Raw genomic sequence first — 16,541 nt, 5'->3', positions numbered from 1 at the left:
ATGCTTCATACGCCCACACTGAGAAAGGCTCCGCATACCTTGTTTGTCGTGCTAAATTCATAAACAACTTCCTTCTCTTGGTCTCTCATGACAGGCTTTTTGGAGATATTGCCCACATACACGTGACTACGGATGACAGGCAGCAGGTCAAAGGAGGACTCAGCAATCTTCCTCAGTGCCCGAGCAATGGCTATGCTATAGGACTCGGCCATGTCCCGTGGTCTAGCATGCAGCACTGATGCTGGACTGCAGACCAGGGCAGCAGTTTGCTCTTCCTCGGCTGGGACAATGTGGGCTGCTGAGATTCCCGCTGGGGGGTCCTCGGGGACGCCTTCTGCAGTGGCCTGGCTGGGGTCCGCCTCTGGGGACTCACTGTCCAGGCGCAGTCTCTTAGCGCTCCTCAGTATGGACGCTGCCAGGGTCCTTTTCCCACGGGCATCCTGCTGGACATCTTGGGACTCACCTTGGCTACTGTCACCACCAGAGCTGCCCCCCGTCAGGACAAAAGCAGTCGATGTTGAGGTGATGGCTTTGAGGCCTATGAGGGCACTGACGCGCCCTGGCAACACCTTTCCATCCACAGAGGAGCCTCGGGACAGCTGCATGTTCCCTTTGAGGAGGCTGAGGGTCCGGGCCCTGGCAGACAACTCTGGGTACATCGTGTCAAGGATTTTTACGGAATTTTCCTGCGGCCCACTCATAGCAGCATGGCCAGGCGCACAGGACGGGAGCCGGCCGGGCACAGGGAGGGCGTGTTTTGGTGTGGCAGCACAGAACTGCAGAGGAGAGGACACTATCCTCCCGCTGGCTGCTGCGGTAGACGGGGATGGAGAGGGATCCAGGGGGGAGGCCTGCTGGAGTTCTTCAGGCCATGGGGACAACACAGGAGGCCCTGAAATCTCACACAAGGGGGAAATGTGGCCAGCAGGTGAGGTCAGGGAGGACGGACTAGACAGTGGCCGTGATGTCCTTGGAGGTGTGGCTATCAGTGGGGGGAGCAGGGGAGGCAGCGGAGGCCCTACTTCTTGCCGGATCCTGCTCAGAGCATCAGGGGAACCGTGGGTAGGAGTGGACACATCTGCACCTGCTGTGGTGGACTGAGCTTGGCCTCCTGCTGTTTTTGTGTTTGTTCTTTCTCCTGATTCTGGCTGAGTGCCTTCACTCAGATGCATCTCCTCTCTGTTGTTGAGTCCTGGAGTCTTCGCTAGTTTGCCTGACTGATCTTTGTTGGAAATCTTTGACCGAGTCTTGCTCTTCCCAAGTGGTTCTAACTTCCAGTTACAGTAGGTGTGATCAGATGCCACCTTCTCGGTTTCCAGCGTTTGGTCATGTATCTGAGAACGCATCCAGACGCTGGGCTTCATGGGCCTGTTCCGAAGACGGCTCTTATCAAAGCTGGCACTCTGTCCGCCACTGGAAACATCCTCCTGGGCACCAGGGAGGCCACCGGCACATGGAGGCTCTTGAGGTAGAGGGCCAGCAGGACTGGCTTCAGGGGACTTCTCCACAGAACCATGGTCTAGGCCTTCCAGACCCTGAGAAGCAAAAGCTTCCAGAGTGTCACAAAGGACTACCTGCTCCATACCAGGGGAGATGGCCATGCCACTGATGATAGTCCAGTTGTCCCCCTTTTCAATCACGAGGTCTTGATTCTTATTTATAAGCACACTTATAACTTCCGAGGTCACCGCGGAGATCTGACAGCGAAACGCCGTCTCTGCCACACAGGTAGGGCTCTGCTCTATCCTTGGTGGAGCCGGAGAGTCAGAGCTCAGGGCCAAAAGCTCCTCAGGTTCTGCCAGGCCCTCCTCCCCACTGCTGGGGCAGTCCTCGTAGTTGGTCTCGTTCTCAGATCTGCTCTGAATGGGCTCAGGGTCAGACCTGCCACTCAGTGGGGAGCTGCCACCCGCACCCGCATCCATAGCTGCTGGTCCAGGGAGCTCTGCAGGGTGGGGCATGGAGCTGGACGCTTCCTCGGGCGGAGTGTTCTCTGTTAGCTCCTCAGTGGTCTGGCTGTGATGCGCACTTGAGGGCAGTGCATGCTCGGCATCCTTCCCTTCGCCCCCAGACTTGGGGGGAATGTCAGATGGCACTTGTGGAGGACACTGGGCATGCTGGCTTGGATTCTCGACACAGCAGGCTTCTTCTCCCTCTGACTCCACCCACACTTCTGAGGCTCTGAGTAGTTCTTCTTCATGGAACCTCTCCCCATGGCTCTTACTGAAGATTTCGTTTTGCTTGAACTCTTTATCCATTTCTTTATCTGGAGTTCCTTTGCTAGAACATTCTGAAGTAGAGGCCCTTGAACTATAATCCCTTAACTGACAACTTTCAAGAAACATAACCACCTCTGACGTAGAAAGCTTGTCCATGTAAAGAAAGGTGCTTAAGTTACATTCCTGCAGAGCTGAGGTCAGATCACCTACATCTGGGGTGAGCCCAGCCTCATTCACCCCAGCTTCTGGGTCTCCCAAAGGTCTCTGCGAGTCTCCTGCTGCATCCTGCTGCCTGGGCCCTATCATAGCTTCAGCCTCGTGCTCTCCCTCGCTGGAGCTGAAGGACTCATCCTCTGCCTCAGTGGACTTTCTCTGCTCTCTGATGCCTGTGTAGCAGTAAGAAGTCCCAGGAAGACTACTGTGGGAGGCGCTCTGAGTCTCCTCCTCTGTGCTGCCAAGAACTGAAGGACACACAGGGTCAGTGGGGACACGGGCTCTGAGAAGCGCCCTGCTTGGCACTATGGGAGGCGTACTGACATTTTGCGGAGTACTATGAGAATGTCTTGCAACTGCAGGGGCTTCAGGGCTTGCCTGGTGATGAGCTCCGCAGGGCGCCTGTCTAGCAGGACAGTCTCTGGACGTTACCTCAGCTGGAAGTAGTGTCCCAGCCTCCAGCCTACTGGCACCTGACGGGGTGGAATGGGGCGAGCTCCTGGGCTTCTGCAGGTCACTCATGGCGCTCAGGCTCTGGATGAGGTTGTCTGCAGAGGAAAAAGGTAACTTATCTGTAGAGCCAAAGTTCTCTGATGACACCGAGCCACTTGGAGAATCACAACTTGACTTTCGCCAAGACACAGAAACCTCTGGAGCCGGGCTTTCCGCATCGGCTGTCCTGCCGGTGCCCTGTGCTGTGGGGTCCCCGTCTCCAGCACACTCCGATGCCGATGACGTAGGGCCCGTGTCCTCACTACTGTCTACAGAGGGACTCGGTGTGCTCTCAGGTGGCTGCCAGTGCTCCAGGCTGCTACTCCGCACCCTCTCGGGTCTTGCCTGCTTTGTTATGACTGACACTTGGTTTGGCAGCAGAGCGGCGGCTGCTCTGCATCCCCGAGGGACGGCACTTTCCTCAGGAGGTCCCAGTGCTGCTGTCAGTCTGCTGTTCTGTGAGGCTGGCTCCGCCTTCTCCGGCTGAAGCCTGCTCTTCTGTGGATGTTCTGTGTCTGCCCTGGGACTGCCTTCCCCACCTGTCCTCAGGACAGCACTCCGGTGCCATGAGGTGCTGTCGGCAGAACCAGGGCTCCTCCTGGTGAAGCCAGCCTGAGGGCGTGCTAAGGAAGTCCAGTCTGACTTAGGCAGGGTGAGCGCAATGCCTGGGCCTCGGTCTCCACACTGCCCACTTCTGGCTGGCTTCTGAAATACTGACTGGGGAAGTGGGTGTGTATTCGCTGTGCTTTTGAACAGGTTTCCAGGTTCCGGGCCCCTGTTCTTCCAGTTACTAAACGTAGATGCTCCTAGTTTTGATTTGGGACTCAAAGCAGGCAGGTGGTTTTCTGGGTCATTTGCTTTTGGAAAATGTGCTGCTGGCTCAGACCACAGAAGAAATGTGTTTACAGGTCTAGTTGATGACTTTTGTTCTACACGAGGCAGGTCCGTGCAGGTTACCTCTGCTGGAGTCCGTGCACTGACATAGCCTAGCTGCGAAGCCTTGAGGTTACTGCAGACAGACCCTGGCACAGAGGTAGACAAGGAGGAGGAAGGAAGACTGTCTGAACGGCCACGCCCTGCTGCAGCTGCACAAACGCCTGACTCCAGAGTAGACTCCTGCACATCTTTTTCCTTTCTCTGAAAATGGCCAGAGTCCATCGCACGGTGTGACCTGGAAGCAAATTCACCAGGGAGTGTCCATTTAGTAAATTCTGACTGCGGTGAGCATGCTTTTGATGGCAGCATTTTTCCTTCAGATCCTATGAGTTCACTGAATGTCCTCTTGCCCAGGGGAGAATAGCACACCTCTGACTCTCCAGCTCTGGCATCCTTCTTTCGTACTGGGCTTCTGGACGCCCTCTCCACCCACGGCCTCCTGTTGTGTGTAAGCAGCCCTTTCCCGACTCGCACAGATTCACCCACGTCCTGGGCCTCTGCCTGTCCTTCTGCCTCTTCTACGGTGTCTCCCCTATGCCTCCCAAATGCAGGCGATGCTATCCAGTGTCTTCCCCATGCTAGAGAAGACGTGGAGGGCTCTCCCAGTGCTCCTCTTCTGCTGTCACACCCAACAGGGGCCACCCTGTTTGCAGCTTGGGCAGCTTCCAGTGGCCTGGGCTTTTCCAGGCACACGTCACTCCTTTTCAGTTTGTCAAGCAAGTCAAGGTAACTCCGAAACTCCGCTGTGTAATCCTCTGGAGCTGCCTCCGCAGAGTTTCTGAGTGGGGCGGAGTCAGTGTCGCTGGAATCTGTGAACTCCCCTAAGAAGGATTCCTTCAAGTGACAGAAAACATACAGTCATACGGATGCTCAGCAGAGCTGACTGTCAGAACAACTAAACACGTTTGCAAGAGTGGGCGTGTGAAGAAAGTCTAAAGCCACACTTGTGAAGGCTGGGCCAGGCTCTGCTGTGGCGCTTGCTCTCCCTGGTCCTTGAAGAAGCTGGGTCCCTCATAGTCCTTTCCCATGACCAGGCTCCTAAGCAGGCCAGGCAGGGCTTGTCCTCCTAGCTCTGCGCTCTGTTGGGGAGGCTCTCTACTGAGGCTCACTGGCCTCCAACTCCACCACCCTCTGCTTCCTCTCTGCACTCACACAGGACAGCTGCTGAGCCATCTCCTCTCCTCTCAACCATGTTCTCCAGTCAGCAGTCACCTCTGCTCCAGGAAGCTTCCTCCGTCCCAACTAGGAGCTCTCGTACGTCCCATGCAGAAGGGAAGGGTGAACTCAAGGGCCGGAACATAACTCTCTAGTGTAGAATCCCATCGCCAACGCTGGGATCTGCATGGCCTCTCCTCGGCTGTCCCGACAGTCACTCCACCTGTCTTTCTTCCCAGCCTCTACTATCATTTATTGGCTGGTAGCAAATCCAGTGCTCTGACTGGACCCCTACTTTTCTATATGCTTACTGAACGTCTCCACAGGCACACGGCTCTGCTGCACACAGCCACAGGAACTAAGTGTCTGTGTCCTGCCCCTCTCCGCTGCGGCCCCATGTGCTTAATCTCAGATGAGAGAGTGCATGGGTGAGAATCAGCAGGTAAAGCAATGGCACCTGGAGAATTCCCCAGCCTGAGACAGTGCAGATCAGCCGCTCCGTGACTGCTGCCACTGCACTCCCCCGGACACCACACTCCTCAAGCCTTAAACAAATGGCCCCAGTGCCATGACCTCTACACAGAGAGTAAGAACTAGTCCTGATCCACATTCCTCCTGCTTCTGAACTGTCAATCCGCTTCTACTCAGACTGTAACTAAACAGGAACTGAACAGAAACCCTGTAACAGTCCTTGTCTTCAGAGACAAGAGTCTCCTGTCCCCCTAAAAGTGCATGAGTTTCTTAGGAAGACTTGTAAGACCCTTCCAGACACAGCCTGGCTCAAGTTTTCCAAAGCCACATTCACCCTGGGTCACACAGCACTCACTGTACAGCAGCCTCTCCCGAAACCCATTCACTCCTCAAAGCTTCTTTAGGGGCTTCTGGCATCCAGAAAGACTCGCGCAACCTCCCTACCAGCCTCTCCTCTGCAAAGCTCTGTGTTCCGAGGAAGAAGGTGCCCTGCAGCCCTGCAGACATCTGCTCACCAGAGGAGCTGTGTGCTCCATGCCTAGTCCTGATTCACAGGACAGCCCAACACTGCGTCTTCCATCACCTTTGAACCCACAGTTCTGGGCCAGGTGTCTAGAATACAAGTGCATGCCAAGACTCCTTCGGGAGCAAACAGTACGTAAATGCTTGAAGACAGACCCAAAGGCGACCTCTCCTGGGTCACGGCTGAGGAATGCAGACATGGAGACTTCTGTTTCTAGACACAGCCCATGTCTGCACGAATATGTTTCATTCTCTCCACGTCTATCATGTTCTAGGCACTAGCAATACAAATAAAGTTTCTATATAAAAAGCATAATAAAATAAAATAAAATGTAACCTTCACACATAGTGAAGAAAATCCCACTGCAGATGCTGACACAGAGCCCTGGCACAGCCTTTTATTTTCATATGCTGCTTCATAGAAAAACTAGCTACAAAAATGAACAGTTTTGCCTAAATACACTAATATCTTTGAAATATATTGGACATAAGACAAACATCCACATGAAATTAAAATTCAGAAAGCCAACTCACATGAGCCAGGGAGGAAGATAAAGAGCCCAGGTGTGGTGATGTCACTGGAGGTGGCGAGGGCACTGGAGACAGAAGAGGAGGGGGAAGCTTGAAGAAGTCAATTGCAGCTTGAAGATCATCGTCAAAAAAATGTTCATGGTCATAGACATTGGTCCTGTTGCCATCACCAGGCCTCTGCACTGAGACTTTGGGATGACTTTCTTCACAAAGGGCATGCTCAGCGCTAGGGCTCATTCCACTGGGCTGCTCTTCTTCTGCACTTTCAGAGGAAGTAAAGTCGCCCTCCACCTCCATAGACAGCTTGGTGAGGAAGGAATGCATATCGGAGGTCCTGGCAGGACTGCCTTGGCTTGGGAGCAATTCATCTTCCCCACAAGCTCTGGATGCACTGATTTCTTTGGCAGGTTTTTCTGAGGAGGAGAGAAGCAGGCATCACATATTCAATGCCAGGAAAACTTACGAATTACATCCTGATAACAGGTCAAACTGCTAGTAGAAATGAGCCGAAGTGAGCAGACAGCTCTAACAATGTCACCAGTTAACTTCTAACATCATCATGTAGACTGGACAGGGATGCGCATGGAGAGTGGTCCACTGAGGCACCACAATCCAGTGGGAAACACGGCAGCAGGGACAGAGGCCTTACCGCCTCATCACACACTGGAAGATGCTTTCCTTTGCACATGGTCTCACGCACCTGTACACAACGCCTATGGGTAGGTTTGACACTGGTTGGCTTCAGATCGCTTTTTTAGAAGGGAGCATGGGACTGCAGTGCACTGGGAAGCAGCAGTGGAGAGGAGCATAGGGCTGCAGTGCACTGGGAAGCAGCCGTGGAGAGAGGAGCATAGGGCTGCAGTACACTGGGAAGCAATGGAGAGGAGAGGAGCATGGGGTTGCAGTGCACTGAGAAGCAGTGGAGAGAGGAGCATGGGGCTGCAGTGCACTGGGAAGTGGTTGAGCTACACTGATGTGAAACAGATCAGAGTCATTAGTAGAGGGGGCAGTCTTTCTTATGCAAGAATTCCAGTAATTAAATGCAGAAGGAATGGGATTTAAAAAAGTCTTCAGTGGGCAAATTGGAAGCAAAGGAGCTCTACCATGGCTGCAACCCTCAGTGGGTAACAGTGTAGCATATATTCTGTAACCAGTCCCCAGCACAGAGTGCTGAGCCGAAAAAGAAAGTGGAGTCTGGGACTGGATCCTGGACAGGTGGAAATATGCAATTTCCGTGAGCCCCACAGTTAACAGGACTGGGAAAGAGTTCTCAGGGAAGTTTCCCACTGTTTAACCGATGCTTTGTGAAAATAAAAGTAACTTTGCTACTTTGTAGTACAGGAAGACTCCTTGGTCTCCCACCCACAAGGCCTGACCTCCCATTGCTCTTCTGAGCTGCCACCAAAGGTTGACTGAATGTGCTGCGATCAGTCATGCTGCATCACAGTGTTGAGTACCCACTCTCTGCTGTCCCCTGGAGGCTGGGATCAGTCATGCTGCGTCACAGTGTTGAGTACCCACTCTCTGCTGTCCCCTGGAGGCTGCGATCAGTCATACTGCGTCACACAGTGACGAGTACCACTCTCTGCTGTCCCCTGGAGGCTGCAGTGCAGCCTGGGGCAAACACTATCACATTCACTTGTGAACGTCTCTGTGTGTCTCTCACCTGGGATGCGCCTGCCGCTCTCCCCAGACAGCCTGTGAGCAGTGTTCACACAGAGCCACAGCTCTTTCAAGAGAACTTTCACCTTCCCTGGGAACAGCAAAGGGCGAGATCAGTCACAGTTCCATGGCACCGGCTCCTCATCCACTTAGCAGGCAGTACCCAGCCCTCCCCCTACCCATCATCAGTTCACCATCAACAGAAGTCAGACAACGATTTGCTAAAACTGAAGACTCGCCATAGGTTTATTTGCTTTTTCTTCAAGGACAGTGGTTCCCAACCTTCCCAGTGCCGCAGCTTTTGTACATAGTTCCTCGGGCTGTGGTGATCCTCAACCATAAAATTATTCTCACTGTTATTTCATAACCTTGCTACAGTTAGGAACAGTCATGTAGTAAATACCTGTGTTTTCTGATGGAGCTGGGACTCACAGGCTGAGAAGCACTGTTCTGGGGAAGGACTCTGTTAAAGGCACTGACGGCTTTTCTCTGCTCCCGTGTGCCTGTGTTCCAAAGTGCTGGGATGGGAACAACAGCAGCAGAGAATCCCTGACTTACAGGAGTAGCAGCAGAGGCACCAGATAACCAGGCAGCAACCACCCAGAGACTGAGGGTCTGTACAAAGTCCACGGATGGGACAGGGAGCGACACACGGCACTGCAAGCATGCCTGCAGAGGGCGCCCGCATCAGCAGGGAGGAGGGCATGACTTCACAAGAACGGCAAATGCTAGGACTTTTAAAGCTCCAAAGACACCTGGACTCTCCAACTGCTACAGAACAATGACCCAAGTTGAAAGGCCAAGGGGAAATGTGAACAAGGGGCCTGATGAAAAGCACAAGAAGAGTATGGTACCAGGGATGCGATTTCTGTAACTCATTAAATAGATTCCAAATGCCAATCAAGGCAAAAAATATTCATGAAATATAAACTTAAAGGGTTTGAGATGAAGCATGGATTTTAAAAAAGTAATCCACAGTAATTATATTTCTACGTGAAACAACTCTGAGACTGAGAAAGCTCAGTTCCTAAAGTAAGCCTTCACTGCAGTGGATAGATACACTCTTCAACCCACAGCAGGAGAGGACTGAACAGACCAACCTTGCCCATTACAGTCTCCAGGAAAGCAGCCACAGGTTCTAATACAGTGAGTACAGCCATAATAAGGATACTGAGCAATGGGGTCCAAGGTTGAGCTATCAAGACAAGCATGGCTAACTTAGTTACAAGTAAGGCTGAGCAGTTGGCCCCACCTCTCCTAGTCCATCCAGGTCAACCCGGTTAGCACTGGGGGCTCTAGCAGTCCGAGTTCCAAGCCCTGCATCTGAGAAGTTACCTGGATTATGATTAACCTACCCCAGAGCCTGCTTCCAAACGTGTCCTGACCAGACAGATCCCTGCTCAGTACCTCTACCCAAAGCAGCAAATAAGGACCCCTACATGCAAAGAAACCAGGATATGTTTCTACCCTTCTGGAGGAGAGTCACAATGTCAGAGAGCACGCGTGCCTTCTCACAGATGTCCCCAGGCTAGCCCTTCTCAACAAGCAGAGGAAACTCTTCAGTGCAGTTTTAGGACTTAGTTGAGAGACTGCACGCATGCTTAATCTCTAAAGCGTGTCTTCTTTCATCGCAATCTAAGATGCTCACAACTGTTTCTGACTTTTCCACTCCACTGCTACTCTCGGGATCAAGAGCATCTTCTCAAGTCACGATGAGTGTTCAGTTTGGCTGGAAAAGGTCCTGCTCAGTTGTCCCTTTAAAGGAGTTCACTGACACTATTACTAGTGAGAAACCTTTACTGTTCGATACCTGCTGAGCTGAAGTAACACTAGTTATAAATGTTTAGGGATGCCCAACATTTTTATGCTCCACCCTTGTTCTCTGAGGGATGCTGTGCAGACACCGGACAGTCTGAGCGCCATGACTCGCTCATCTGCAGTTGGGTCGACAGAGCACACTGTAGGCTTGCATGATATCCACACGGCTCATCACATTCTTTCTCTAGTCCCGTTTCCAAGTAGACCTGAACCTCTGCCACGGCTGCAGAGCCCGCACTGGCACAGGCTTCTCTGCTCTTGATCGTATTTCCAGTGGGGAGGCTGTCTCAGGCCAAGAGCCAGCGCCAGAGGCCACCCCTGGAGCCACCGTGCTTTTCTGCTTCATTGACTTAGGGAGGAGAGAATTTTTTTTTATCAATATCACATTTCTATTTTTAGTTGTATTAGCTGGGCTTTCTAAAGTTTTGGAAATGTTCTAAGGAACTCTGGGTATATGGTTTATACTGTGGGAGTGGCTTCTCCAGCGTCTCACACCCCTTCTTTCAAAGACAAACACTGAAGTCCCCATGAAGACTGCCTGTTTCCTCAGGAGTCCCCCAAAGGTTTGTCCAGCACAGAGCGATACTTGGGTACGCAGCAACAGTACTTTCTTAGCAGACAGTACCTTTAATCTACCCGTTTCTGAACTCTTTAGTCCACATGGAATTGTTCTGGAGCCTGGACTTATTATTGGCCTTTCTGCTTTCACAAAGGCACTGCTGGGCCTATCTTAGCCAGCTCTCTGCTTCATGTGATCTGAGGCATGTGTCCTATCAGCCTGCTGAGAGTCGTGTGTTACCCGTGTGGTATCCACCCACCCACCTACCCACCCACATACAGCTTTCTGCTAGGGGCTTGCCTTTTCTTCCTTATGGCTCCTTCCTGCCTATGCTCTCCCCTTTGGAATATTCTAACAGATTTGAGATATCTGGCTTCTCTGCCACCTTTGATGCTGTCTCTCTGACTACATTCTCAGAGACCCTATACTTCATCTCCTGGGTCAGGAATTGAGCCCATTAGTCCAGTCAATACTTCATCTAGGTGGATGGGGTTTTAGCTCTCAAGGTCTCTACACCACACGTAATGACAGTGGCTATGGGCATGCCCCCAAACATGCTCAAGAACACTAACAGGTCTGAACAGTTTCTTATGCACAAGTTTAAATTGATTCTTCAACCTTCTAGGATCCGAGGGCTTTTTCTTACCACTTCTAGTTTTGAAGTTTTTGTGAAAGGCTTAGGCGAACACTGATGGCAAAGTCTCCTTCCTTCCCTACACTCTGAGTCTACTATCTGTCAATCACTGTAGGCTCCACTTTCATAAATGCCATGGAAGGCTGGAGCGTAGGCCCATTTATGAGAGTTCATACCACATGTTTAAGCATCTTATGCAGGTGCATAAGCAGTCATTAGCTACCCAATTATTAATCTCTAACAATTCTCATTTATAGGTCGCACTTTAATAAACTACACCTGGGAACAATGGTTTCTAGACCTGGAAGGCTGGTACATCATCCCCTTTAATCAGATACCTGCAGAACACCAATGCTCTGCTTCTGTGATTTGGAAAGGTGTCTTCTGAAACTTCTCTGCCATGGTGACCGTCAGCTCTCCATCCCCTGCCCTCACTTTGTCTGCTGATGCTGAGCATCCACAGCAGTGATTCTCCACCTGCCTGTGCTGTGACCCTTAACACAGTTCCTCATGTTGTGGGGACCCCAACCAGAAAATTATTCTCATTGATAGTGCACAACTTGAATTTTGCCACTGTTGTGACTCATAATGTACATGTCTGTTTTCCGCCTGTCTTAGGCAACCCGTGTGAAAGGCCTGTTTGACCCCCCAAGGTGGCTTCAGAGTCAAGACGCTCTCACTGGATATTCTAGCTGCTGACAGAGCATCAGCTGGACTCGGGTACACAGCCACTGCTTCCATCTAAATCAAGTCTTTTCTACTGGAACTTAGCAGGAAGAAAAGGCGACCGGGTCAGCCTTGTAAAGGAAATTCAGTCTAATGTTCTTCGTGCCAAATGGGCAATCCTCCCAAGGCCAAGCATTAAAGCAGGGGAAATCACTAAGGGATCATTAAGAATTATGAAATCATTAATGCATCAAGGTGCACAGCTGACTTTATTTACTTGAAAAAGAAAAATGTACAATAGACAATATTCCTGTCCTCATCAACAAGGAAGACTAGTAGTAACAAGTTCTTTGATGTTAACACATTTCGGGAGGCTGCTACTACGGCAGAAGACACCCTCAACAGCGGACCACTGCTGGGAAAGGAAGGCAGTCAGACCCAGCAAAGCCTTCTAAGGCCACACTTTCTAAGCATGAGCACTCACTCAATGGACCTTCTGTATCAGCACCTGACAGCCTGATGTGGGACTCCCCTCTGTATGCTGTGAATACCACTGGTTAATAATGGAACTGCTCTGAGCTTATAGCAGAGCTATAGGGCAACAGAGCTAGAAAACAAATGCTGGGAGAAAGGAGGTGGAGTCAGAGTAGTCGCAATGAAGCTGGAGCCCCGCACACCCAGCGCTGCCGAGGACAGCTGACGTGCGGAGCCCCGCACACCCAGCACTGCCGAGGACGGCTGACGTGCGGAGCCCCTGCACACCCAGCACTGCTGAGGATGGCTGACGTGTGGAGCCCCGCACACCCAGCGCTGCCGAGGACGGCTGACGTGCGGCTCACACACATTGTGGTTCACTCATTTTGTTCCCAACTGGAATGAGGGATGATGCAGTCAGCTGTTTGGGTTTCATCCTACGGTCCTGCTGGCACATAAACTAACCGCAAAGAAGCTGGATGGTTCCATGCCAAAGAGACAACAAGAGTGCCCAGAGTCAGCAAGTGCTTGTAAGTCAGCAAAGTCCGAGAACACATCGCTCAAAATAACAGAGTTCCATTCTCCCATCAAGCTAAACCACGTGTGGCTAAGGTGCAAACAAAGGAGTTTTGTGCACAAAATAACACCTATGTCCATTTTTAAATAGATCAGAAAGAGAAGGAAAGCAGCCAAGGGGCAAACAATCCACAGACCATCCATACGCTAAGTCCTACCCCTCCCCTGCAGTTCAGGCCCTGCCGTGCCTGCTGATGGACGCATGCATGATACATCTGTCCTGCCTGTGCTCTGTAGCCAGCAGTGCTTGACTGCTCAATATGACCTCCTCCCTGCCTTGTCCCCAGAAAACACACTTGATGTGGGTTTCCCCCCGTATGGTGTGAATATGTTTCATTGCCACTGGTTAATAAAGAAGCTTCTTTGGTCTATGGCAGGGCAGACTATAGCTAGGCCAGAAAACTAAACTGAATGCAGGGAGAAAGAAGGCAACATTATGCAGATGTCATGTAGCTGCCGAAGGAGAAAGATGTCAAGACCTTTCTGGTAAGCCAAAGCCTCACGGTGATACACAGATGAGTAGAAATGGTCTAACTTAGGATATAAGAGCTAGCTAGAAATACGCCTGAGCCATTGGTCCAACAGTGTTGTAATTAATACAGTTTTTGTATCATTATCTGGGTCTGGGTGACCAGGAAATGAAGGCGCAGTCTCCGTTCACACACACTGCAGAGCTGTGACCACAGTTCTGTTCCATGCAGTGCTGGCACCCAGCATGCTTAATGACTTAATCTGATGATAGACTGTAATCTGTTAGAAATCTCCTGTTGCTTGCTGAGAAGTGTGAGGCTTACATAAATACTTTTCCTTTCCCAGACGATGTCTTCTTTGATGCTTTCATTCATATACTTTAAGAAAATGGTTGTTTTTATGCACGTGGGTAAGTAAACGTGGATATATGCAGTCTAACTAACAGCATCCAAATAACAAGATTTGATCCCACCAAATATCTACAAAGCCTGAGTTTTGCTATGTTAAGAAGCACTTATGCCTGCCAACCATAATAAGCAATTCATAAAATCAATCACACGGTTAGGATACTCACTTTTATCTATGCTTCCATGAGAGTCACTTGAGATCTGTGTTCCAATGTGTCTCAACTCTAAAAATACATAGAAGAAGGGCTTCAGATAAACACTGCACACTGAACTGCTTCAGATAAACACTGCACACTGAACTGGCTCTCTCTCCACACAAGCGCTCACTGAATACTCACCCCTCTCAGTCTGCTGTTTGGAAAATTCTTCAAACCTTTCCTGTGTTGGGGAAAGAAACATCAAGAGTGTTTATGCTGCACAGAAGCAAACACGATGAAGCAAAGGTCAGATGGGTGCAAGGCAGCCCAAGTCAGGGATGTAAGGTGTGCATCACTGTACCCAGTTCCTGTGTCCATGAGTCAGGGATGTAAGGTGTGCATCACTGTACCCAGTTCCTGTGTCCATGAGTCAGGGATGTAAGGTGTGCATCTTTACCCAGTTCCTGTGTCCATGAGTCAGGGATGTAAGGTGTGCATCACTGTACCCAGTTCCTGTGTCCATGAGTCAGGGATGTAAGGTGTGCATCACTGTACCCAGTTCCTGTGTCCATGAGTCAGGGATGTAAGGTGTGCATCTTTACCCAGTTTCTGTGTCCATGAGTCAGGGATGTAAGGTGTGCATCTTTACCCAGTTCCTGTGTCCATGAGTCAGGGATGTAAGGTGTGCATCACTGTACCCAGTTCCTGTGTCCATGAGTCAGGGATGTAAGGTGTGCATCACTGTACCCAGTTCCTGTGTCCATGAGTCAGGGATGTAAGGTGTGCATCACTGTACCCAGTTCCTGTGTCCATGAGTCAGGGATGTAAGGTGTGCATCACTGTACCCAGTACCTGTGTCTTCTTAAATTCCTTTTCAAGTATTTTCTTTTCAGTTCTCAATTGCTTGAAGTCCTGAGTTTGCTTGACAGCAGCCTCTATGTGTAATAGGTACAGCACGGCAACAGAAAAAGCGGAGAGTTAGTGATCCGATCTTGTGTGAGCCAGTGCCAGCTTTTTTGCTTTCCTCAAACTGGACACATGTCACAGACAGGTACACATGTCATGAAGCTGCAGAGCTGACTAAGGCTGTGAGGGTCCTTCCCACACCTGACACGGCAACTCCAAACCCTTCCATGCTACACTCTGGTGGGGACAGTGTGCAGACGTCTAAACTGTGGGCACATCATTCATTCCTTTTGGGATGGAAAGCACCAGATGATGCTCACCCCAGTATGAATCTGTGCAGAGCTGACATCTCAGGGAAGCCAAGTCCCACCAGAGACCAGTAACATTCTTCTCTCACTGAGTTTGGCTGTGCTCACTTTCAGTATGTCCTATCACTCCTAGGGAAAATTATGTTTGAGACACTAAAAGTAAAGGCCACATTTGACTTCACAGAAGGTTCATCTCTGATGGAGGAGTGTCTATGTGTTACTTTCATTGTTAATAAAGATACTGCCTTGGCCCTTTAAGAGAACAGAAAATTAGGTAGGCGGAATAGACAGAACAGAATTCTGGGAGAGTTGGGGAGACGCTTCAGGCAGTCGCCATAGTGAGGCTCCATGCTTCTCCTCTCCGAGATGGACGCAGGTTAAGATCTCTCCTGGTAAGCCACACCTCGTGGTGCTACCCAGATTACTAAATATGGGTTAAAGGAAGATGTGAGAATTAGCCAATAAGAGGCTGAAACTATGGGCCAGGCAGTGTTTTAAAAGAATACAGTTTCCGTGTAATTATTTAGGGTGTAAAGCTAGCCGGCGGCCGGGTGGCGGGACGCAGCCTGCCGCTTCCTTCTACACATCTCAAAGTTGCATACAGTCTCCTAGGCATTCCGCTTATTTCCACAGACAAGAGAGGACAGGCTGAGAGCACAGCCATGTCATGAGATGGATATTATCCAACCATCTGTAGATTTCATATGTAAACTGAGGACAAGAATATCTCATCATCCTTGTTCTAAATGCTTCCGTGCAACTAACTTTGCCCTCCTAAGTTCACAGCTTATGTGGAAACACCTCACTCTGAGGACGACACAGCCACTGTGATGCTGGAGTCCATGGAGCAGACACCTGGACACCACGCTGGGCAGTCAGTGACAATACAGCACTGCCTGTGCCGATTCCACTTATAAGTAACTGTAAACAAATGGACATTCCATGCCTAGCTGACTTTTAAAAGCAGCACTGACTAAAATGTAAGGAGAGCACAGATCCCAGTGTGCCCATCTGTACTCTGCCTACTCAGAAACAAGAGCCCCAAACCCAAGAGGGGTGGGAGGGTGAGGGAGGACCAGTGTGGGGCACTTTAGAGAAATCTGTGTATGTGTGCTTGTGTGTGCATGTGTATGTGGGGAGAGGGAGGAGGAGAGGGAGGGGAGGGAGGGAGAGAGAGAGAGAGAGAGAGAGAGAGAGAGAGAGAGAGAGAGAGAGAGAGAGAGAGAGAGAGAGAGAGAGAACTATCTATGTACATCAATTCCTTGACATTATCTTGGCACAGGCTAGAGTCATTTGAAAGGAGGGAATTTCAACTGAGGAAATGCCTCCATAGTTCAGGCTGTAGGCAAACCTGTAAGGCATTTTCTTAATTAGCAACTGATACAGG

The 16,541-nt window shown here is 50.5% G+C and overlaps 1 protein-coding gene across 1 annotated transcript in view; it reads right to left on the bottom strand.

Annotated features, from left to right (window-relative positions):
• The window catches only part of Ice1 (interactor of little elongation complex ELL subunit 1), a 49,340-nt gene that overhangs the window by 13,673 nt on the left and 19,126 nt on the right, over positions 1 to 16,541 (bottom strand). Inside the window, exons 8-13 of the mRNA XM_038322058.1 lie at positions 14,793 to 14,875; positions 14,142 to 14,181; positions 13,971 to 14,027; positions 8,203 to 8,289; positions 6,540 to 6,949; positions 39 to 4,691 (exon numbers count right to left, since the gene is read on the bottom strand). Coding sequence (XP_038177986.1) covers positions 39 to 4,691; positions 6,540 to 6,949; positions 8,203 to 8,289; positions 13,971 to 14,027; positions 14,142 to 14,181; positions 14,793 to 14,875 — 5,330 coding nt within the window. The remainder of the gene's footprint in view (positions 1 to 38; positions 4,692 to 6,539; positions 6,950 to 8,202; positions 8,290 to 13,970; positions 14,028 to 14,141; positions 14,182 to 14,792; positions 14,876 to 16,541) is intronic.

Source organism: Arvicola amphibius, chromosome 3 (assembly GCF_903992535.2).
Source record: "Arvicola amphibius chromosome 3, mArvAmp1.2, whole genome shotgun sequence".
In the NCBI taxonomy this organism is placed as follows: Eukaryota; Metazoa; Chordata; class Mammalia; order Rodentia; family Cricetidae; genus Arvicola; species Arvicola amphibius.
Note: the sequence above shows the minus strand (reverse complement) of the source record. Positions and strands in the feature narration are given on the sequence as shown.